At 37.1% G+C, this 24,559-nt stretch overlaps 1 protein-coding gene across 2 annotated transcripts in view; it reads right to left on the bottom strand.

Moving 5' to 3' along the window:
* Positions 1–24,559, bottom strand: part of PLA2R1 (phospholipase A2 receptor 1) — a 111,619-nt gene that overhangs the window by 4,971 nt on the left and 82,089 nt on the right. For both annotated transcript variants that reach the window (XM_069472262.1, XM_069472269.1), the window contains exons 16-26: positions 24,172–24,207; positions 23,513–23,670; positions 17,963–18,027; positions 17,387–17,490; positions 15,266–15,405; positions 8,210–8,327; positions 7,375–7,505; positions 6,867–7,014; positions 3,691–3,929; positions 1,986–2,154; positions 270–410 (exon numbers count right to left, since the gene is read on the bottom strand). In XM_069472262.1, the coding sequence (XP_069328363.1) occupies positions 270–410; positions 1,986–2,154; positions 3,691–3,929; positions 6,867–7,014; positions 7,375–7,505; positions 8,210–8,327; positions 15,266–15,405; positions 17,387–17,490; positions 17,963–18,027; positions 23,513–23,670; positions 24,172–24,207 (1,449 nt within the window). The remainder of the gene's footprint in view (positions 1–269; positions 411–1,985; positions 2,155–3,690; positions 3,930–6,866; positions 7,015–7,374; positions 7,506–8,209; positions 8,328–15,265; positions 15,406–17,386; positions 17,491–17,962; positions 18,028–23,512; positions 23,671–24,171; positions 24,208–24,559) is intronic.

The raw sequence follows: 24,559 nt of genomic DNA, 5'->3' as shown, positions 1-24,559 counted from the left end.
TTCATAATGCAAATGCATTCAAAAGGAACATTTTCTTGGGGGAATGCATATGCTGAGACATCATCTAAGGTTTTCAAATTCTATACAGGACATTAAGTTGCAGATATTATCTGTCTTCCAAACAAGCAACGTTAATACTATTTACTTTTTCAATAGTTTTTGTTGCTCCTAAGTTCACTAAATAATTGGACAAATGAAGAAAACCACATTGTTTACTGAACTATCAAGAAGAAGCATATGAAAGCATTTTACCATCACAAAAGAATTACCTTCTTTTTTGCAAAATTCCTGAGCAGCCTCAAAACTCGTACTGTCTAGGACTGTAGAAAAACTGTAGCAATTACTTTTAAATTTTATCCAGGGAATAGATGTTTCCGAGCATAATTCTGGGTGTTCAAGTGGTCTTGTTTCTATGAAGAAAAACCAGTTACGATTTCAGGGTTGTCACTGGGTTTATTTATTGTGATAAACATTATATTACATTCTAAGAAAGACCGAGATAAATATATGTAACAAGATTTTCCTGGTAATACTCTGAAAGATTGGGTTTAATGTAAATGATTATAAAACCAGGACCAGTTTATAGCATTTCTGGCAGAAATAATCTTTACCTAAACATAGCAAGGTATATTAATGCATAGCTTTGTAGGCTTAGTTTGGGTATTGCCTGGGTGAGGGTGGCTGTAACAGCTGGGGGATATGATTCATAGAAATAGTGGCAGCTGAATGACACTGGCAAAAGGGATTTCCAAAAGTACAAAATGTGTTCCACGCAGTGCTGAGCACCATATTGAAAAATCCTTCCTGCTAATAAACCTATGAGAGAAAATAATGCATTCAATAAAGCATCATAACGTAACATAACAAAATAAATACGGGAAATTTAGGAGGGATGTTACTTCAGAGAGCAAGTATGAGAGTCGGACACATTCATGCTGAGATCCTGGCTTTGCCACTTGCTAGCTGTGTGGCCGGGGGACTGTCACCCTACATTTGGTTTCTGTGTCTACATAAGGGAGTTAACAACAATGCCTTTCTTACAAGTTGAGAAGTTTGGATGAGTTAGTGCCTGACACTTCTTAAACACCCAACAAATGCATTGTTATTGAAAAGGGAAGGACAGTTTTTGTGGTGTTTTGGAAGCAGAATTAGCTTTTCAAATAAGAATCATTTACATTTAATCCTGAATTGTTCTGATCTAAAGTTACAGAGTGTGTATGGTATTTGATATAGTACCCAGAATGTAAGTAAACACGTGTTTTTACTAAATGAGAGAGTTAAAAAGGAGGCCGGCTAGTGTTAGGGAACGCTCTTTATGCCCACCACAGTGATCAAGGGAGCAGGGCCTGGTGACATGGGATAAACAGCCCATCACAGAGTGAGGACACTTGGCTTCTACTCCTAGTGCTACAGATGGGCAGGTGTGAGATCCTCAGGAAGCTATGTAACACTCTGAGTTTAAATTTCCTCTTTAATAAAGGGGTTGGGTCAGGTGAACTTGTAAATGAGATACTATGTAAAGCACAGGGCCAGACATAGAGTAAATATTCAAAGGGTATCAGCTGTCATCATCATTAGCACCATCAAAATGGCTCTGGAATCCTATTAGTCATTGAATTAAACATAAATACTCAGTCAAGGCCCTCCACACATGCTCCTAACCCAAGTTTCTAGTCTGATTTCCCACCTCACCCTTACCCCGACCTGTTGTATCCTTCAAGAAACCTTTCTACTTTTCCCCAAGTGGAAACGATGCATTCTTTTCTCCATAACCCCCCTCCCCCAGCACTCACTACCTCTCTTGTGCCATTTGGTGGCCCTGTGTGGTGTAACAGCTGTTTGTCTTAACATCACTGACCAGACAGGAAGCTTCTTGTGGTCAGAGACTTCTTACTGTTCATCCTTATATCCCCTGCTTAGCACAGGGCCTTGCATACAGTAGGTGCATGGGGTGTATTTCTTGAGTTGAATAGAATTGAACCTACCAGTGGGCACATGACAAATGGCACCTTGCAGGAATGACTCGCAGGCTGTGCTATGCCAGCGTCCACTGGTGTCGGCAAAAACACAGTCACCGAGGAAGGACGACTCCTCGTCTTTCCAAAAAGTGAAAGAGGATTTGGTGCCATCTGACCAGCCGAAATTAAGACCATTCTGTGGAGGAAAATTGAGCCATCATTTCTTTGCCAAGACTGCTGGCAGCATCACACAGTGCTATCTGAGCACGTCACAATTCCCACATAGATTTATATTTCCACACCTTTTTTCAGAGGGTCTAGGGAAGCTTGTGAATATGGCCTGACAAAAAGGAATATCTGCTACAAAGGATATCTTTTTTTTTGGAATCCTTGGCTCTCTGCCATGATAATATCCTAGTTTACAATCAGAATGATGTTAGACCAATGCCTCGTTCTTTATACCAAAGTAAATTTCAAATTAATCAATAATTCAAATATAAAATTGAAAATATAAAAGTGTTGAAGAAAATTTGGCTAACTTATTTGTACTCTTGATATGGGGAAAATCTTTTTAAGTCATACAAAATCCAGAGACCATGAAGCAAAATTGACTCCATAAAGTCAACACACTCTGTGATACAAAAAATACAATAAATAATCATGAAATACCATTCTTTCACCTATCCCACTGGCAAGGATTAAAATTTTGATAATAGCGAGTGCTGGCAAGGATGTAAAAAACTAGATGTCAACATACACTGTTGCTGGCATGTTGGTACAAACTTTTGAAGGGCAATTTGGCAGTACTTGTCAAAATTTAAAGTGTACTTAGCAATCTTCTGAGAATTTATCTTATTTGCACAAAGATATTTGCTGTGCACTGTTTATAATTGTGGAAATGTCCATTCACAGGAGAATGTTTCAATACATTGTCATATGTCCTTATATGCTGCTGTTCTAAGGAATGCATGAGATTTTTATGTGCTGACATGCAAAGTTGTAAAAAATATATTAAATTAAAAAGCAAGTTTAAGGACAGCATGTATAATATGATCTCATTTGTGTTTAAAAAACAATACATTATTATGTATTCACCTGTTACATGTGTATATGTACGTGTATACACAGAAAATGTCTAGATGACATACGAGAAAGTGCCTACATTGATTAACATTGTGGAGCAGAACTAGCGTTCAGGGTAAAATAGAGTTTACTATTCACTACTTTGTTTAATACTTTTATTTAACAAAAAACTGAAAACAAACTTATTTTCTAAACAACATCCCTAGAGGGGAAAAAAAACCCATGTGTTAAATTTCAAGGGGTACTGGATTAATTAATAGTCAAATTTTTAGGCAGGAAGCATGATTCATTTTTCTTGGGAATTCCTTACATGCAACAAATTACCCAAAGGCAGTGCCTGAATATAAGATGTGTTCTGGCGCACACGTGAGGCAGGATACAGGGATACTTGGAAAATTTTAGAGAACCTTTGAAAGGGATTAATTTCCAGAAATTAGGCAAGTGGATGTTTACCCTAAGGAAGTGAGTGTGCACACTTATTTCGTAGTCATAGGCTACTCATAAGGTTGGTCAGTATTTACTGCCTAAACAAATTATTTAAATGTTACTTTTACTATTATTTCTGGGAAATTTCTGTGGCCATATCACTAAGGCGGTCGATGGGAAACTTGATTATGCAAGGATGTTCCAAGGGATTTAGGACACCTACATCTTCAGTGAACAGTCCAATCCAGTGGGCATGTCCTAGCCGGTTGAGGACAACAGTGAGGAAGGACTGGTGATACTGGTCTGCAATGCTGACCAGTTCTGCTCCATGCATCAGGCAGGTTTTTATTGCTGCATACCAAGTCATATTTGCATTAATTATTTTGTAAGTTCTGTTTCCATATTCTAAGGTATTGGGAATTGGATACATATCAGATGTATTTACACCATGTCCGGAAGTATCTAGAACAAGAACAACAGCAGAAATCATTTGTAGCATCTGGATGAAAAAGGAGGAAGCAAAGCTTAGCAGGGATCCTTTAATGCTCCATGTTTATCAGACAGTTTTTCTTCCAGAATCTACTATTTAAAAAAGAGGATACTACCTGAAAGTGTATGTGATGCTAAGGAATTAGAACATTTAGGAAATTTAACGAATGGATTTTTTCAAAAATGTAAACACAGATTGAACCAGTTCTAGAAGATTTTCCATTTTTGGCAATCCCTTGTCAAACTAACTACTTTTTGGTGGAACTGATGGTGATCTCCTTAGGCAGGTTTCACTCTACTAGCGACACAGCCTAACACACACTGCTCTGGCAGAACTTAATACTTATTGAAGGAATATTGACACATGTTATGGAGTCATATGCTGCATTGCAAACCTAATTTTACACGGGCACATTCTCAAATAAAACACTTGGCTACACTCTTGAGACTGTATGATAGTCACTATCATGTTTATGTGTATAAATTCTAAAAGGAATTTAAAAAAAAACTAAGTTAATAAATGCTTAGAACACACATTTCTTATAAACAGTTACTATTAATATGTCACCCATCAGAGTCAAGATTTATAAATTAAAAGGCAAGGTTTTCTCACACAGGATCATTGGTGCTTACGTGTTCATGAGCAGCCGTGATCACGGGTAAACCAAACTCATGTTTTACATACAGATGCTTCCTCTTTAATATGTGCATTTGCCTTTCTGGTCTTATGTTATGTTATGTTGTGTTATGTTATATACCAGGATAGGCAAAGTTTAGAAAACCTAAAACACAAAAACAAAGAGTTTCTCCACGATCTGCTCCAAAATGACTTGAGTTCATCTCCGTGTGCTGGTTTCTATGACATTTGGGGTTGGATGGTGAGGTGTGGAGAGGTCAGAAGATCTGGGACTTAATCCCTTTCCTAACCTGGCTAAGAGACCTTGGGCAAATAATCTCTCTGCACCTCAAATTTGTGATCTGTAAGAGATTCTTCCGATCTCTCTTAGAGGGGTGTGGGTGGCAACTTTTATCATCTGTTTATTCTTTGCTAGAAGTCTGTTTGACAGCTTATGTACCCGGTATATGGTTATTTATACAAAATCAAAATAATACCAAAGTAGCTATTTAAAAATAATGACAATTATCAAAATGAAAGTAACTGAAATTCTTTGTATATGTGACACAAATACCAATTTGACTGTTTCTTCCCTACTGAGTTATACATCTGTATTTTTACATACATGAATTTCTCTACGTGTAATTGATTCCATCAAGTTTCAAAACATAAGTGATTTTGGGCAACATGATTTTGCCACCCATTCCCTGAAAAAGAAAGATCTATTAGAAAGTAAGTTCCAAACTGGGGGTCTTGACTTTGCCCTTGTTTCTCTTTTTATTCAGATTTCTTAATTTTTTTGGACGGAAAAGAGACTTAGGCTCAAGTCCAATGTAAGCACATGTTTATTATATCTGGTAAATAAAAAAGAGAAGTAGAATTTAAGTATTTATTGTAGGCTACAAGAACTTTTGTAGTTGAATAATACCTTTTGGAAATAATAATAACAAACTCTATCATTTGTTAAACATATGCTGGAACTATGCTAAACAGACCATAGACATAGAAAGTGTGAGATAGTTATTACCCTGTTTTGCAGAAATCAAGGTGCAGAGAAGATAAATAATTTGACTGATGCTCTTTTACAGAGGTGGGGCAGTCGCTCCAGTGCCTGCACTCTCAGTCACCACCACTCTATACTGTCACCAAAAGAACATCTACATTGTTAGTCCCAAAAATATTTCTAGAAGAGATGGACATCACGGGAGTGGAACAGAATCATTGGGTTTAACTGAGACATCCTGAGTGTGTTACTTATATTTTCTAAGCCTCGAGTTCCTCATGTGTAAAATGGGAGAATTTTACCTATTCCATAAAACTGTCTGGAGGATTTTATGGTACAACGCTCATATGCCCAAGGCACAGCACCAGGTGCGTCATAAGCCTGCAAGTACCTGGGATCTGACATTGTTTCTTTCCCTACAAGGCCCTGCTTGTCCCATTATACTCTTGCTATTACAGATTTAGCATCTTCTTTCAGTTTCTGATCATTATTATGCTTAAGTGATAACTGAGAACCAGAAATGGAGCTTCCTTGGAAATTCTTTTCTGAGGATGGGTTGATACTTTGTATCATTAAAAAGTTCATGTGCCGGCAACACTAAAAAGCATAACTCATACTCCAAGTAAGCATCTATACACTAGGCTGCTCATACTTCCACACAACTCCAGATGCAAACTATGGCCTTCTAGGGTGGTGTGGTGCAGGGACACTCAGCACTCAGTAAAAGCATGAGCTGTTGCTGTTGTTTTAATTTTTATTACTCAAGGTCTGATTTACAGTGCATTCACACTGCTCATTGACCCCACTTGCTATTTGAAGGGTGTGGTTTTGGTATTTCACACCAGAAACCATTGGGGGTTCTGCCCACCAGATCTATTAATAGAAACATGGTGCATGCCATATTTAGCTACAGAGACAATTTTTAGGATTCTAAGAAAGGAGTAAGTAAGAGTTGGTTTATTTCCCTGATTCTTTTCCAATATTTTCTTTTTAAATATTACCCAAGCAGGCACATAATCCCAGAACAAAGCAGTAAGGCCATTTAATATGATTAAAATGGATGCATAAACTTGGCCAATTACTCTAGTGGCCTCTGCAGTCCTCAGAACCCCACTAAAGGGCATAGTCCTAGGATAGTGGAGATTAAATGACTGAATATATGTGAAACCAAAGAATAAACACCTCACACTATTAGCTGTGAAACTGTTAGCTATACAGCTGTGTAAAACAAATACGAAAGAGAAGGACAGGCCATGGAAATGAAAGGAATAAAAACCCAAATGTTTCTTACCCTGCATTTTTTCACAAACAAACCCATAGCCTTCTTTTCCACAGTCTTCAAAATACCATTTTCCAGTGAAATGAAAATTAGGATTCCTTGACAGCAAGGCACAGAGAGGAATATGTTTTTGAACTTCATTGGTGTTATGACTTGGAATCTTTAAAAAAAAACATGTTATCAAAAATATGGTAACGTACAACATTATTATAACCTTGAAATTTTTATTAAGGGTATAATTTTAAAAATTGACACATTATTCTCTTATTTATATTTAATAAACCTGCTCACAAATCACTTCGTAGCCTATGAAATAAACAATTATTGTGATGAGTAATTATATTTATGGAACATAGGAAAACTACATGAAATTACATTAAAAATTAATATATTAAGAAAAAACTAATTTAAATTTATACCTACAAAATATAGAAAGTAAAAAGAAAAGCTTTAGTAAACACAAGTCTTAAATAAAATCTCTTGCCAAAATAATTTCTAAAAAATAAATCTTAACGCTTACATTTACTACATCAAATGGAGACCAGTTAGAATATGCCACAGGCTTTCCATTTAACCATTTTTCATAATTGTCAGTTTGTAATCCTATCCACACATTAGTGGTCTGGCCCAAAAGATTCATAGTAATGAAAGCTGAAAAATAAGAATACATTATCTAATTTAATACTGTAGAAACCATTTGGATAGTCATCAAATTCTATTTATAGCCATGATTATATTTAAATGACAGCAAAATGTAATTACCAATCAATTGTAGGAATTTATTACTTTGTCCTTGTTAAGGTAATGCAGTTTCTTTCACTTTTGTTTTAGTTTAAATTGACAGAAAGTAGCTAAGTAACCTGAAATTTCATCATATCATTAACAAAACAATTTCTAGTGTTCATTCATTGCCTTTCTAAACAAAAGAGGATTTATCTACTATATTTAAACTAAAGTTTATAATTGCCTAAATATCAAAAGTGTGTAGGTAAAACCAAAGGGATGTAAAAAATCATACCATTCAATTATACTAGACTATACCTTAGATTATTTTAGCTATTTTGAAATACAGATCATAAATATGTCCTTATTCTTTCTATTGCTATTGGTGAGACAAAAGGCTCCAAAACTTAGCAGTTTTTAAGCAATGCAGTATACTAGCTTTTACAGATGTCATGACAAAACCTTATAGGTCAAACTGATAATGTATGTGTCATCAGCAATATTGTATTTTAAATTTATGTATGGAAATATTAAATTTGTATTTGGGACTGTTAGTATTTGGGGGAAAATATTTTAATAAATACTTGAATAAAAATGGTTACTTTGGCCTGGTTGAACATTGAGTACTTTACCTTGCTCCACTTCACTTTCAATGGCCACCAGTGTCCCGCCTTCGTCAACACAGAAATCTCGAGCACGAGTCCAGTTCTTCTGGTTGCTTGGGTCTTTGGGGATATTTATCAAAAGGCACTATTAAAAAAATGTCGAAACAAAATGATCATTTCTGTATTTTTTTTTAAGTGAATTAAAAATTTCCCAAAGACACTGAGAGTCAGCTTTGGAAATTCTTTTTAATTTTCTTGGGCATTTTTCTTTCAACTGCTCCAAAGATGTTTAAGCAAAACAAAGAGGATCAGCTTTCTGGGTGAGTGGATGACTTGCCTGCATTTGCATCAGGAGGAACAGAAGCAAGGATGTCTTTTGTCATGTGGGATATCAGAACAGTGTCTTTTGCTCAATGAAAAATAGTATATTCTTCCTAAAAGAGAGCCAGCTGGACTGCAAAGTTTATAGTGGCACATTTAATCTAAAAAAGAATTCTGGGGGTGGCAATGAACAGCTTAGTTCCAATTTTATTTACAAATATACTTCCTCACTTTAAGTGAGAGAGGAAGAGTGGAGAATCAAAACACACCAGGTATTTAACTTCACTAAATTCTTGGAATCAGCCATTTGGTCAGTAAATTCATCAGGAAGACCTAGAAAAGAAACACTGAGCCCAGCGGCAAGAGGAGCAAGGGCAGAACCAATGAAATCTAGGAATAAGGAGAAACAAGGGACAAGGTTGGCCATCAGTGCTAAATGGAATACAAAAAGAAAGGGTGTGGAATTTGGAAATGAGAGTTGATTGTTATTCAGGAGAGAGAATCATGTCTGTATCATGACAGAGGTTTCTTTGTTATGGGATGGGGTGAGAAATGGAATGATACATGCTAGGCAGGACAGCGGGGTTGAAGATTATTTTTTCCTTGAAAGCTCAATGAAATTTAAACATGTTGGTAGGACCAGATGGAGTTAGGCGAGAGGGAGAGAGAGAACAGAAAGGCTAGAGTGGATCAGCCAAAGTTCCGGAGAAGTCAGGAGAGGCTTTATGCAAAGGATATTCCATCTGGAATTTGCTACGGTTTCCTTTCTCATACTCAATTCTCTCATCAATGAACATAGACAACCCTAGTCACTGATAGGTCAGATCTCAAGACCTTGCCACTGAGAGAATTCTAGCTACAGGATAATTCTAGATTAGTGTGGAAACTTACACTTGAAAGAACATCTTTCCTTATCTCACTTCAGAATGATATCCTTCCCCGTCATTCCTTAAATTCTAAATTTGTCAGTTCCCCACCCCTTCTCTACCATCGTACGCTCTTTAAAAGCAGAGAGACCAAGTCTTACTCCTCTTTGAACATCATATCAGAGAAGGGGCCCAATAAACATTTATGAACCAAAATAAAAGCCAATAGACCCTCAAATGGTTGTCAAATGACACTGTCAGGCATTCTAGATTTAACTCAATGGTTCTCAAAAAGGGCAATTTACCCTGGGGGGTATTTGACAATGTCTTGAGATATTTTTGGTTGTTGCGATTTGGGGGAGGGGTTGTTACTGGCATAGCGTGTTAGGGGTGCTGCTAAACATTCTACAATGCACAGGTCAGCTCGGTCCTCCACAACAAAGAATCATCCAGCCCAAATGTCAATAGTGCAAGGTAATTCTTTCCAAAACTCAGTTCTGATCATGTTACTCTTTAAACTCTTAAGAAATTTTCCACTGCTCACAGGATAAAAACCAGAAACCCTGATCTAGGCTGAAGTTGAGTTACTAAGAGAGAAAATACATTTTCAATTCTTCTGGTCCCCTTTGCCTTGTTTGCTTCACAAAGAAACTGAATTGGCTTTAAAGGAGTTTAATTTTATAACAACTATCCTTTTATCTATTTCCTTTCATTTTGCCTCTTTCCTCTAATTACAAATTGTAAAGAGTGGCACATACTAATTACTAGGAAGTCTTATCATTTAATGTGAATTCACCTTGTGTCCAGATAGTTACACTAATGAACCATTCATAAATACCAATGAACCTTATTGGTTCAGTTAGCTCAATAAATCTCTCTGGAAAACACCCCCCTCTTCTCTCCCACAATGTTTGCTTCAGCCAAGATTTACTAGCTTGACTATGGAAGTGAGGCCTCCCATTACCACTACTTCATCGTTTCCAAAAATATAACATATTTACTAACATACTCTGAAATGGTGTCATTAATAATTAAAGCAAAGCAGCAAGATAAAGTACAGCATCCTTAATTTTAAATTATGTATTTACTTACTAATTTGCAAAATGTGATCAAGTTTAATGCATCTCTGATTGTTACTGAGTTAATACCCCTACTGGATTCCAAACAAGTTTGGAATATAAAATTCTTTTTTGATTCAAAATCATTTCTAGCTCAACATTTGAAAATGGGATTCACAATCTTCCCTCCAAACTTGGTCTTTTCCCAGTGTTCATACTGACATTGAATGAAATAGTCAGCACCCATATATACATATAAGCCTGAACCCTGGGTGGCACTCTTACCCTCCCACTCTGCCACCCCTACAGCCCTACCATTTGGACACCCCGTTTCTCAAAAAGCCCCTTCACCCATCCCCTCATCTCTACTGCCCTGTGGTCTTTGCCATCCTATCTTAGCCCAAGGTACTAATCTCTTGCATGGACCACTGCAATAGCTTTCTAACTGCCCTCATCTATCTCACCCTTGCCTTCTCCCATATATCCTTGGCACTGCCTCTAGAGTGAAGCCTTTCAAGATTCAGTCCTAGTCATGTCCCTCTTTAGTTTCAAACCCTTCAAGGGTTTGCCATTACTCTTAGAATAAAAACCAGAAACTCTAATATCTAATATTACCCTTGTCTATTTCTGTCTCACTTTCCACCATTCTAGTTCTCTGTGCTTCCTTTAGTTTCTCAAATGTCATATTCCTTCTCACCACAGGACCTTAGCACATGCTGCTCCTCCTACTTTTAATGTTCCCGGCCCGTCTGACCTCCTCAGTCAGGTTTTCCTGTTATATACTTTTATAGAACTATATAACTTTCCTTCATTATATATATCACAGTTTTAAGTTATACAGTTATTTTCCTTGATTTACTAATGTTTGTTCTCCTTCTAGTCTGTAAGCACCAAAAGAGAAAGGGTTGTGTCTATTTTTCCTCACCATTGAATTCTCAATATCCAAGATAGTTAAATGAATGAATGAATAAAGTGTGAAGAATTTGAATTAATTCCAAAAACAGAAGAGAGAATATTTTTAAGGAAAAACTATGCTGTGCTAATATTGGCCAATCCCAAACTAGATGTTACAAAGCAGTCATTAGCACACAATCTTGGTCTTGAATAAAAATGTGTGAGTAGAAGCCCAAGAGTTAATCTAATACACACACACACACACACACACACACACAGAATTTCTTTCTCCCACAGCTCTGCTGAGACAAGTAGATGACTCACTCTTCCTGGGTTAAACCCTGATCAAGACCCTTTTACACTGTCAAACACAGAGAAAATTATTTATGAGACATCAGAAAAGATGCTTAATTTCTGAGTATCTCCGTTTTTAAAATTCTGAAAGGTGGTTAATTTGTCAACCAACTAATATTTTTTTCTTAGAAATAACCAATAAAAATTAGTCCTAGGAAGGTGACAAACAAGAAGCAAAGTTTAATGGGACATAATATATTAGAACCCATTCAGAACTGTAAGTGAGTAAGGGCTATCATTGCTCTCTCTCTATTTTTCTTCTGTAGCTTTACCTGTCGATTGGGGAAAATCACCCCACTGGACTCCCCACCCCTCTCAGCTATCAATTCTCCTAATAATTTCTAATAATCTGATAAATCCACTTATTCGAAGGTGTAGGTGACAGATGAGGCCATGGCAGAAACATTTTCCTTTAAAAAATAAAGGAACATGTTCAGGTAAAGGGATGCAACTCCAGTGACAGAATTTTAGCTATTAATGTGCAAGGGAAGTCACTGTGGGTGGGGAGACATGCATGGTGACTCTGACACCATGCCTGGTAAATGGTCACCTACTCATGATGCCTGATGTGATGATGTCCTTCATAATCAAATCCTCTGAACGCCTTCAAGACAATGGTCTGGAACTATGACTGTGGAATTGCTGAGCAAATATTGGCTGCACGTTAGGATAACTGAAAGGGCTTTAAAAAAAACACAGTTGCCTAGATCCCATGCAGATAAGTTAAATCAGAATCTTCAGGACATCATTTGCACCTTGATGTTTTTAAAAAGCTCACCTGCTGATTCTAAATATTTGACCAGGGCTAAGAACTACAGATCTGGCTGTTAGTTATCAATCAACGTTTTTCTGTAACTCTGAGCTACGTGAGGGTATTTTAATCATGCTCTAGGGCTAGTTTCAGAAGGCCCCCTACTCTCAGGCACGTGTTTATGCTCTATTCCTTTCGTGGGGGGGATTCACTTGCTCTTTTGCCCTGAGTTTGCTCCACCATCATGGCCACCTGGCTCGTGTATACACATACTCCCTCTGTGTGCACAGGAGGACATGTGGCGTGCAGCTAAGCTGGGCGGATAACAAAGTTTGGGGGAACGCTAACAGCCAAGGGCTGAACCAAAGCCAATGATTCTAGGTTTCTATTTCTCTAATGCCAAGGATTTGTCTTGTCATTAATTTCCTTAAAATATCCTTTTTTGTACATGGAAGGATGTATGCATTAGTAGCTAGAACAGCTGTGTTCATGCTTTCAGTTTGTTCACTATCTGCATGTGAACAAATGTGTTCACTATCTGTATCAGAAATGTGATTTTGAGACAAGGTAGGTATCCCCCATTGTAGTATCATACAGAGTATTTTCACTGCCCGAAGAATCTTCTGTGTTCTGGCCATTTAACCTTCCCTCCCTGCAACAGTTGGCAATCACTGATCTTTTTGCTGTATCCATAGTTTTGCCTTTTCCAGAACATCATATAGTTGAAATCATAGAGTATTGTAGCCCTTTCAGATTGGCTTCTTTCTTTTAGTAATATGCATTTAAGTTTTCTCCATGTCTTTTCATGGCTTGATAGCTCATTTCTTTTTCGTGCTAAATAATATTCCATTGTTTGAATGTATCACAGTTTTGTTTTGTTTTTTTCCATTCACCTTCTATAGTGAGTGGTTTTTTCTACGTTTTGGCAATTATGAATAAAGATGTTATAAACATCCATGGGCATGCTTTTATGTGGATGTAAGTTTTCAGTTCCTTTGGGTAAATACCAAGAGATGTGATTGCCGGATCGTATGGTAAGAGTATATTTAGTTTTGTAAGAAACTGCCGAACTGCCTTCCACAGCGGCTGCACCAGTTTGCATTCCCGCCAGGAATGAATGAGAGTGCTGGTGGCTCAGCATCCTGGCCAGCATTTGGTGTTCCATGTTCTGGATTTTGGTCATTCTAACAGATGCGTAGCATATCTCACTCATTGTTTTAATGTGCTCTTCCGAGTGGCAATCCTTAAGTTCTAATATAAAATAATAATATAAAGGGCAAGCCCACCAGACTCAGGGTCAGAAAACATAAGGTGATTCTCAGCCTGGCAGTTATTCATTGTGAAGTTTCAGAAAAGTCACACAATTTTATTAGCATCAGTCTTCTTGCATGTAAAATGGGGATAATAATTCCGTATATATTAAAAGTTCAATGAAATAAAAAATGTGTATGAAATCAGTCAGCAAAATCAGTTAGCCAAGAGAGGAAGCAACTAAAATGTCCATCGATGGATGAATAAACAAAACGTGGTATACACATACAATGGAATATTATTCAGCTTTAAAAAGAAAGGAAATTCTGTCACATGCTACAGCAACTTGAAGACATTATACTGAGTGAAAAAAGCCAGTCACAAAAGGACAGATGCTGTACGATTCTACTCACATGAGTCATTTAAAGTAGTCAAATTCATAGACATGGACAGTAGAATGGTGGTTGCCAGGAGTTAGGAGGAGAAAAGATGGAGAATTGCTGTTTAATGGGTACAGAGTTTCGTCTTTTGTAAGATGAAAAGGGTCTGGAGATTTTTTGCACAACAATATGAATGTACAGTACTTATCACTAGTAAACAGTAAACTTAAAAACGGTTAAAATCGTAAATTCTATGTTATGTGTATTTTATCATAATTAAAAAAAATTAAAAATCAGTGCCAACTATATAGTGGGTACACAGTAAATGTGAGTAAAATCCAAGTGGCCCCACTGCACAAATTAACAATGGGAGGAAGAACACAAAGGGAGCAAGCCCTGCCTCCCCTCTTTCCATCTAACTGAGCGCTTAGATTGCAAATTCGCTGTCCACGATGGAAGAGCAATTTCATATTAGCATATGAAATTATGACACAGTTTGGGTTTTTTAATTCTCTACGAGTTAAACAATTATAATTTGGGATGCATTTTAATTACTTCCACCTAAGGCCTATAAAGTTATTTTATTATAAAACATAAGGAGTGGAGGGAAAGTCTAGGTCTTAATTGAAGGCAGTATCAGAAATAATAAATCTGGTTTACAATATCCCCACTGGCAATTTTTTTTTTTCCTTAATTCAATTCTGCATGGAAGCACCAGCTTTATGAGGCTCAAGATGACAGTGACCAAGCTAAGTTATTAGTTCGTCGGTTCACAGGTAGGCAGAGCGCTGTGCTGGCTCCAGGCAGAGAAGCCACAAAAGGAGAAGATGGAATCTGGGCCCTCTGGAGTTTGCAGCTCACTCAGGATCATGGCCTAGACACGTGTGTGCACACACACATGCACACGCGTGTGCACACATACACATACACACTCACATCACACTAAAGAACATTCATACAGCAACATAAATGACTATGCCAGGAGTATACCAGAGAGGGATGGTGTCAAGGCTGTGTTTGAAAAAAACTTTTTTGTTCCAAAAGGTTTGTTATTGAATGGAAAACAAATCTCTTAAAAGTCGTGACAAAAAAATTCTAAGTCCTATGGACAATGCATAGTTTTTAAAAGCCATCCCACTTTTTGATTCCTTTCTAAAATTAATATCAACAAAAGAGAAACAGAAGCAACTTTTGGAAAACAAGTTTACCTTATAGTTAAAATATAGCCATCCCTTGGGACAGGTTCCATGCAGTTTTGGTGTATCATTGTTTTTCTCTATGACCCAAATCTTCTTTCGCTTACAGATACTAGGCATAGAAACCGAACACTCTTCACTACCCCAGAGTCCTGGAGGAGAAAATGGGTTAGAAATGGCTTAGAGGGTGGGTGCGGTGGCTCACACCTGTAATCCTAGCACTCTGGGAGGCCGAGGCGGGAGGATTGCTTGAGCTCAGGAGTTCGAGACCAGCCTGAGCAACAGCGAGACCCCGTCTCTACTAAAAATAGAAAGAAATTATATGGACAGCTAAAAAATATATATATATATATATATATATATATATATATATAAAAAACTTAGTCGGGCATGGTGGCGCATGCCTGTAGTCCCAGCTACTCAGGAGGCTGAGGCAGGAGGATCACTTGAGCCCAGGAGTTTGAGGTTGCTGTGAGTGAGGCTGATGCCACGGCACTCTAGCCCAGGCAACAGAGTGAAACTCTGTCTCAAAAAAAAAAAAAAAAAAAAAAAAAAAAAGAAATGGCTTAGAAACAATGGTGACTCTTCATATGCTTTCTCTACAATATGATTATTTTTATGACTGCTATGGTTTTCCATAATTTATTTTTTTTAATCTAGGAACTGAACTAAACTTAACTACTGATCAGAGAATTCTCTAGTGACAACAGCTAACTGGGCCAGGTGCCAAATCAGTAATTCTAATTTAAGAATGTAGAAATGTTGTAAATGCAAAGAAATAAAATCTAAACAAATACTGCAATTAAAATCACAGAACTGATTAAAGTCCTAAGAATATTTGACTTGGATAGCAAAAGAATACTTTGTAGAGGACTAGTTTTGTTTAAAAATATTCAGCTTCAATGTACAGAAAGAAAAAAGACTCTAAAACAATACAGGATTATTTCTACTTTATAATTCTTTAGAAAATACAATAATTTAGAAAAACTAACACAGCAGTTTCTAGGAAAATAGCATTCCTTAACGCTGACCCTGAAATAAAACAGACTCACATATAGACATGCCCTCAGTAAGATATATCCTCAAGTCCTTAGCCTCCTGCAAACTGATTTTTTTTTTTTTTTTTAATTTAGAAGAGCTGTCTTTTCAGAGTAAGGGTCGTAGAACGTATTTCGTTAGCATTCAAGTCATAAGTTCCAGAATAGTGCAGGATGCATGCAAATTGCAAAGGCAGGCTCAGTTTTCTAGTATTAGGAATATGAGCCAAAAAGATGTTGGCATTTTGAAGGAGAGGCTGGAATGCTATTTTCAATGCAGATTAGCTGCCTTTCTCCAGGCCCATAAAACAGCCCTTTCTGTAGGCTGTTGTGACACCTGCTGGCAAAAGCAAACTGATTAACCACATGGATTTTCCTTTCCTAGCTCTGCAGTCCCTCATACCAAGGATTGCTCTCCATGTTTATCTGTCTCCTGACCCGGGGCACAGGTTCATCACGAATCTGTTAGAGAGGGAATATCATTACCTTTTATCGGTTAGAAAAAGGTGGTGGGGATGAGCGAACAATCAATCCGACAACACTAGACTGATGAAGAGAATTAAAAACCAGTCTTCAACCTACATGTGCTTCTAAATCCAACTTGTAAACAGCTGCTGTTTAATTAATTGCTGTTGCAAGCAGCAATTAATGCCAGGTATTTAAAAAAATAATGAATAAAAGTTTTTATTAAATGGGAAAATGGAAGTAAATTTCACAAGAGTTATAAGTTCTGGTCAATTATACATTGGATACTAGGAATAGATAAAAATGAACCCATATTGAAATTTCACAGAGACTAGTATTTACCAGGTATATATTTTTTAATAGTTTCAATGGGTCCATTTCTGGTGCTGTTTTGGTCCATGAGAAAGGACTTATTTGATGTAAATTATTTTCAAGAATGTGAATGAAGGATTAAACAGAAGGAATGGCCATCCTTAAGCCTCAGGACTGACAAAATTGAACACAGTCAACTGAAAGAAAAAATAGTCAAACAAAACCTTTTCACTGAACTCATGCAATCAAAAGGAGATTTCAAGCCTCCTGAAAATTATCAGTTTGTACTATAAACCCAAAAATGGATAAGTAAAATAACCTGTCATGGAAGAAATGAAGACACATCTCTGGCTTTGATTATTCACAGATCTTTCTCTCCCTTTGTCCCAGTTCTGGTATATTACTGGTGTTCCATCTCTCCAGCTGTAGGAAAATAAAAAATTGTAGGGTCTCTTTCATTCTGCATGTTCAATCTCCAATACCATTCTTAGAGTTCTGGGGTATGGATTAAAGGTATAATAATTCATTAAATTAAAAAAATACTCGTGTAACACAGTGCCTATAGTTAACTATACTGTATTGTGCACTTAAAATGCTTCTAAGAGGGTAGATTTTATGTTAAATGTTCTTATCATAAAAATGAATGAATAAATAAATAAATAGGGTGGGAGGAATCTTTTGGAGGTAATGGATATATTCATGGCATAGATTGTGGTGATGGTTCTGTGGGTGTATACTTAAAACACTCATGTCTTTGGTTAGGGAAATGAAAATTTATACATTGAAGATAATGTTTGAAGACTATTCAACAAATTGATTACTAAAATCTAATCCAATCATTCTGCATATAAAACCTATCAAACAAAATTAAATGTAAATTGATCTAGGTTCATACTGAAATTCATCATTGGCTCTTTCTTCTTGAAGTCCAATCCACCAATTTGCACCATACTTGGATAGCTATTAAAAGAAAAAAAAAGGGAAATGTCAGCATTTATTCTACTTATTTTTCTTTTTCACTATTAAGATTAATGGGATTGCTGCTAATAGGTTTCTAGTCTTTAGTATTTTACCCAGTTATCTAAAGAAAAGTATACTAAGGTCTAGCATTTTGAGAAAACCTGAAACTTCATTATTCTAAAATATTCCCTCCTCATTATGAGAGAAGATTGGGATCAAACATTGAAAATAATTTTAGTGTCATACAACTCGACAAGTAAATTTTCCAACTCTATAAGAGGGATTTAAAAAGTGATGTGGTAAAGTAAAATAGAAAATGAATTCCTTTTCTGACTAAAAAAATTAGTGGTTTACCCTTTCAGTGATTTATAGAAGTTCATTGAATACGTCACATCTATTTGAAAAACAGTTCGGGGCACAAAGACATCAGTAGTATTAATGTAAAGATTTTGAGTTTTAGTCATTAGTCTGATTGTCATGCTTTGAACAGTATTAGCACCTTCACCATTCAAACAGAAAGACACAACATAAGACAAAAGAATACTACAGAATTCCCAGCATTTAAACAATTGGAAAATTATCCTGTATATATTTTATTAATTTTACACCATTATTAATCACTTGGATCTAAGTACAATAAAGTATAAAATTGAAACACCATGTGCATGCATTTGCACACACGCACATCCACACGTTAGAACAGATGTAGTACTGGACTTATGACCCAGGAAATTGAAATTCCGTTTTTAACTATACAAAAGGAAGAGGCAGTAGGGTTTCTGTAAGACCTCTAAATCAGTATACTTTATGGTGTATGGGTGTACTGTGTGCTCTATGTGTGTGTGTGTCTTGAACTGTAACTTACTTTTTATATGCTAAAAATGTGTTAATTTGACGGCATTATATATTTAAATTTGTACTCTCATTTCTTCTGTAAAGACTTGGGAATAAATTTTAAGATATATTATTTTTTCCATATGAATTTCAGTTAACCATACAACAGAACCTAATAGCTTTCTAACATTCTAATTTATAAACAGGTATTTTTATTCCTTAAACAGTGTGGCTGTTTGCCATATCAGCAATTTGAGAATAATACAAGACGGAACAACTGTAATTTTGGATCTCTGAGGTGTTGTCTCATGGACATGTTCTTACGTGCTGAATTTAGATTCCCACTGACAGACTTTGAAATGGGTCTATTGAGACTGGCTGTGAACTCAGTGGGAGAACCACAGCAATTTCATTCAATCTAAAGAATCACTTCAATTATGGCATTGTAATCTTCCACCGATACATTACCAACCTGTTGTGATATGGCACAGAACTTCCTAGGGCAAGCTTGAAGATACCCAGACTGAAAAATCCAACGTCAAAAATAGATGTTTTAAATTTTAGCTTAGGTATAAGACCACAACAAGAGAAGACTTATTAATATGTGCTTGTGTAAAGAAATGTTACGCAAGCATGCATTTTAGTGCATCAATTATGTTTTGATACAAACAAACTGCGATCGCAGTTAGCATCATATGGAAAGAACAGTTACCAAAACACAAAGAAACAAAAAAGCCCCAGCAATAGTCCATATATTAATCAACTAAGCACTATAATGAAGAACAGCCTGTCATCTTTTAAAATGTTCTCATCAAAATTGACAAAACCAAGCTCTTTTAAAGGGGTTAAAGCCCCATGTATTGGAGAAGGACTACTAATAGATTTGACATGTATTTTTAGAAGTACTTAAAAATGAAATTTTAATAATAATGGTAACTTGCCATTTCAAAATGCCAATATTGTATAGCAGTGTAAAAATGTTAGCCAAGTGGACTAATTGGCTAGCAGTTCATGTCAAACAACTTCTAAAGTAAAATAAATTCGCTCTGATCATGCCTTGTGGTCTTTTGTTATTCAAAGAGTGGGAGAGGAAACACTGACATTCTTTTTTCAAGATGGAAACATCTTGTTAAAACTTTTCTTGCTTCAGATTTTAAAAACTGTACCCAGTTTTCCTGTTCATAGTGGATTTTTTTTTTTTTTTTTTTTTTTTTTTTTGTTGAGACAGAGTCTCACTTTGTTGCCCAGGCTAGAGTGAGTGCCGTGGCGTCAGCTTAGCTCACAGCAACCTCAGACTCCTCGGCTTAAGCGATCCTACTGCCTCAGCCTCCCGAGTAGCTGGGACTACAGGCATGCGCCACTATGCCCGGCTAATTTTTTCTATATAGATTTTTAGTTGTCCATATAATGTCTTTCTATTTTAGTAGAGACGGGGTCTCGCTCAGGCTGGTCTCGAACTCCTGACCTTGAGCAATCCACCCGCCTCGGCCTCCCAGAGTGCTAGGATTACAGGCGTGAGCCACCGCGCCCGGCCCATAGTGGATTTTTTGACACTCCAACTAAATGTTATTTTTGTTATTCACAATTCTAGTCACTACTCTTCAGAGGGGAGCTATACAAAGTACAAATGTAATTTTTTAAATATTTAATTACTTATTTCTATTCTTTCTACATTGATAGGAAGGGTGTGCCACAAAAGTGAGTGGCATGACCTCTACACATTTGGCTCCTCATTCTGGAATAAATTAACTTCTTCTGGATGGACGCATTTCAGTAGGACATTCTTAAGTATGGGATTTCTTGCTTATGAAATGTGAATGGTCACCATAAAGACCACTATCACCACCACCAAGAAAAAGTTCTCAAGGTAGTCACAAATTAATGCAGAAATAAGAATTGCTTGGAAATCTACCGCTTTTTTCTAATTTGATACCTTTTCCCTTTGGCACCTGCTATAGGTTAAATGTTTGTGTTCCCCCAAAATGTACATGCTGAAATCCTAACCCCCAAGGTGATACTACAAGATGGAGCCTTAGGGGGTGATTAGGCCATGAGGGTGGGGCCCTCATGAATGGGATTCATGCCCTCATAAAAGGGACTCCAGAGAGCTCCTTTGCTCCTTCCACTGTCTGAGGACACATATGAACCAGGAAGTGGGCCCTCACCAGATATCAAATCTGCCAGTGCCCGGGTTTTGGACTTCCATCCTCCAGAACTGTGAGCAATAAATTTTTGTTGTTTGTAAGCTGCCCAGTCTATGGTGTTCAGCCCAAACAGACTAAGACAGTCCCCTGGCCGCTTTCTCAGTCTCTGTGTCCAATACTGGCTGATAATTTTCTTCTGTAGCACAGTAGGGTGTTAGATCAGTCAGCAGATCACCTGTAATGCTGACAGGGCCTTCTATATTAACACAGTCATCAGCTGGTTGACAATTTTGCCATACAAAACACCACAAGGCTTGTCTTTTGTATGATCAGAGTCCTCAACTGGATCATGGCACTGGCAGTGATGTCCAAACTGCCAAGCCCATGGGGTTCATTGTTTTCTTCTATGGGAGGTATTAACTCCACCTTCCCCCCAACCTACCCCCGGCATCCCAACTCCCTAAGATTAGAAGATGAATTAAGCAGAAAGGTGAATCCAGAAGACTTACAGAGGTTCCCAGGATAGCTAAGCTCTGTTGGAAAAAGTCAAAGTAGCCCTTTGTTGTTTACGTCTGAGATGGTGCTGGCAGCCATCTTTTGGGGAATGATTTTGGAACTAGATTTTAATGTAATGAAGACATTGTGCTCTCATATGCCCTGGATACTGCTGTTCCCCTGTTGCAGGCAACATTGTGTAGGGTTTTTAAATGACCCCGTAAGTCATGACGGCCTGGGTTTCTTTCCAAATTCTACTACTTAGCTGCTGTGTAACCAAGTTGCTTAACCTCTTTGAAGTCTTTGCTTCCTCATCTGTAAAATGTACTAATAATAGACTTTTAGGTTTTTGGAAACATTAAATGGGATTAAACATTAGTATTTAGCATAGTGCTTAACACTGTTATGGTAAGTATCGGCCAAATATCAGCTCTTTTTAGGATATGCATCTTGCATACTGTTGGATTGGTTTTCAGCCATTCATCTGATCTCTTGCTACTGTCATCTGAGGTGAGGAGTCTGGTGTCTGGCCAAAGAAACATGCATTTTCTGACATCATGTTGATATCGAACGTTACGGTTTTGGCTTGAGTGCTCCAATTGTAGGAGCGCAAGAGTGACAAAATAGCATACAAACTGATGGTGGGAACATACTGGATCTAGTGGTTGTTCTGCCACTCTGTGTCTCTGGGACCATGTGGTTGTCATCTAACCTCTGTTTCTTGGCTTTTCCTTCATAACCCGGTAGGAGTCCTGACCTGCCGGCAGCTCACCTGTATGTGCAACGAACGGGACATAGAAATGGGAAAGCCCCTGAGTTTGAAAGAAGACATTGCCCTCATAGGCCTAGGATGCTTTAATGTAGAGTTTCGTTTTAACAGTCAACTTACAAAGATATGAAAAGATGATAGAGCTAGAAAGGATTCCTGGAGATCAAGAAGTGTGGTTAAATTATAGAGAAAGAAAATGGCTTTTTCTTACTTTCAAAGGTTTCTTACTTAGGGAAGTTGGGAGTGAGGTTTCCCCCGCCTTGGTGCCCCCATGGTAATGTGCACTTGCTGCCCTCTTTTTATTTACCGTATCGTATCATTTACAGATTTTTAATTTTTAAAATTTGACATATAAAATTGTATGTATTTATAGTGTATGTCAGGATGCTTTGAAGTATACATATCCAGCTTTTTTAAACTCAGACTGTATCTCATACATTTTTGTGTCCTTGACAAATATCACAGTGCCTGGTACACACTGGATGCTCAATAAATGCTTATTGAAGGAATACACTGAAAAGCACACTGTTCCTTGCCAGTTAATTTTATTATTTAGCAGGTCTTGCATGCTCCTTTCCAATTAGCTTAGTTCCACAAAGGATTTGAGTAGTCTTTCTCTACTTTAAGTTGAAATGGAAAACTATTCCTTACTATTTTTTGTATATTGTCTTTACAAATATAAAAATAGTATACTCTTGTAAGTAAAATTGGAAGCTTTAAAACTGCCATGCACCCTCCAGATACTCCTGGTCCCTTCTTTGAGCTTTATTTTCCCCCATGGTGTATATCCATTTATCTTTTCCTAATGTATTATATAATTCTATTTACTTGTATTGATTACGGTCTTTCTTCCCAGACTAGACAATAAACTCCAGGAAGGCAGGAATTTTGGTCTGTTTTAATCACTGATAGAACTCTAGTCCTTAGAAGGCTCTCAAATAAACGTGTGTTGAATGAGCAAATGAACCTCACAAAACAACAAATGCTGCTTATTCTCCATTGTCACTAACAGAGAATGAAGAGAAGTGAAATGATGGGCTACATAAGAAAACTGTGTTGCCATTATTTTTTCTTAATCTCTATAACAGGAAGAAAAACAATTCTCAAAAATCTATGGCTTTTACTGAAACTTAAGTAAATGTCTGAAGTCAAATTAAAAAAAGGAAAAATCTCCCCCTGCCCACCCATGGACAGAAGAAAGTGCTAAACTCTGAATCTCTCATGGTGAATTGTGTTCACGTACCGCTTTTATTTTGCTGTGGATGAATTCTTGCTCACGTGCAGAATGAATTGTGAGAAGATCGCTGCGTAGCCAGCCACAGACAAACTCAAAGGAGGACCATTCTGAGGCATAGGTGTGAAAAAGGTATTCTGTGTCCTGATAGAAAAGCCAGGGTGCATCTGAAAGAAAAAGAAACAATGCAAATAAGGGAAAAGTGAAGGAGAGACAGAATACAGACTTAAATAAGGGATGCTACAATTGACCCCAAATTTGCAATTTGGTCACTCAGCATTAAAACAATTTGTATATACATACATCACAGATGAACACACACACATACACACACACACACACGAACACATACACACAGGCATACCTGCACATAAATAAATACATAATTTGCTTATTTTCCTTGGTCTACCTCATACAAGAAACCTTCATTAGCATACAAAGGTCAGGGGCAGACACATAATTTAAAATCACACATCATAAAAATGATCAAAGATATTAGTCTTCAATCATATTTAATGACCACATTTATTAATTTAAACAAATTAGCTCTAGGTTGACACGAGAGAAGAGAGGCTCAATTGGAGGAATGTAGTAATACATTAATGGCATGTAGTAGCACTTATATGGTATATAATTAGAAATTCTAGAACTGCCAGGATAGTTCTTACCGTACTGGTACCAGGATGGAATCTTGGGTCTCACATCTGCAAAGTGAAAGCAAACCGCCTTGACTGACCTTTCTTCACAAGTGCATTGTCTCTGAATTATTTCAGTTCTAAACACACTACTTTGTACTTCATCTTTTAAAACAATAATTTAAAAAAACAGGTACATTGGGCTGTTTGGAATATGTGGTTAGTTCTCATACTTGAAAAGAAGGTCCCAGAGAGGCTTCTGATTAAAGAAAGAAGGATGTGGACACTGGTTGAGGACACTGACACACCTACTGTGTGTCACACACTGTGCTAGCTGCTTCCACTTACTCATTTCACAAGTAATTCTGTTTGCTTATGAAGTCAGAGTGACATTTCTTCCAGATTGCATTTGCACAATAAA

This window comes from Eulemur rufifrons, chromosome 1 (assembly GCF_041146395.1).
Source record: "Eulemur rufifrons isolate Redbay chromosome 1, OSU_ERuf_1, whole genome shotgun sequence".
Classification (NCBI taxonomy): domain Eukaryota; kingdom Metazoa; phylum Chordata; class Mammalia; order Primates; family Lemuridae; genus Eulemur; species Eulemur rufifrons.
The sequence above is the reverse complement of the archived record's forward strand: the minus strand, read 5'-3'. Positions and strand labels throughout refer to the sequence as shown.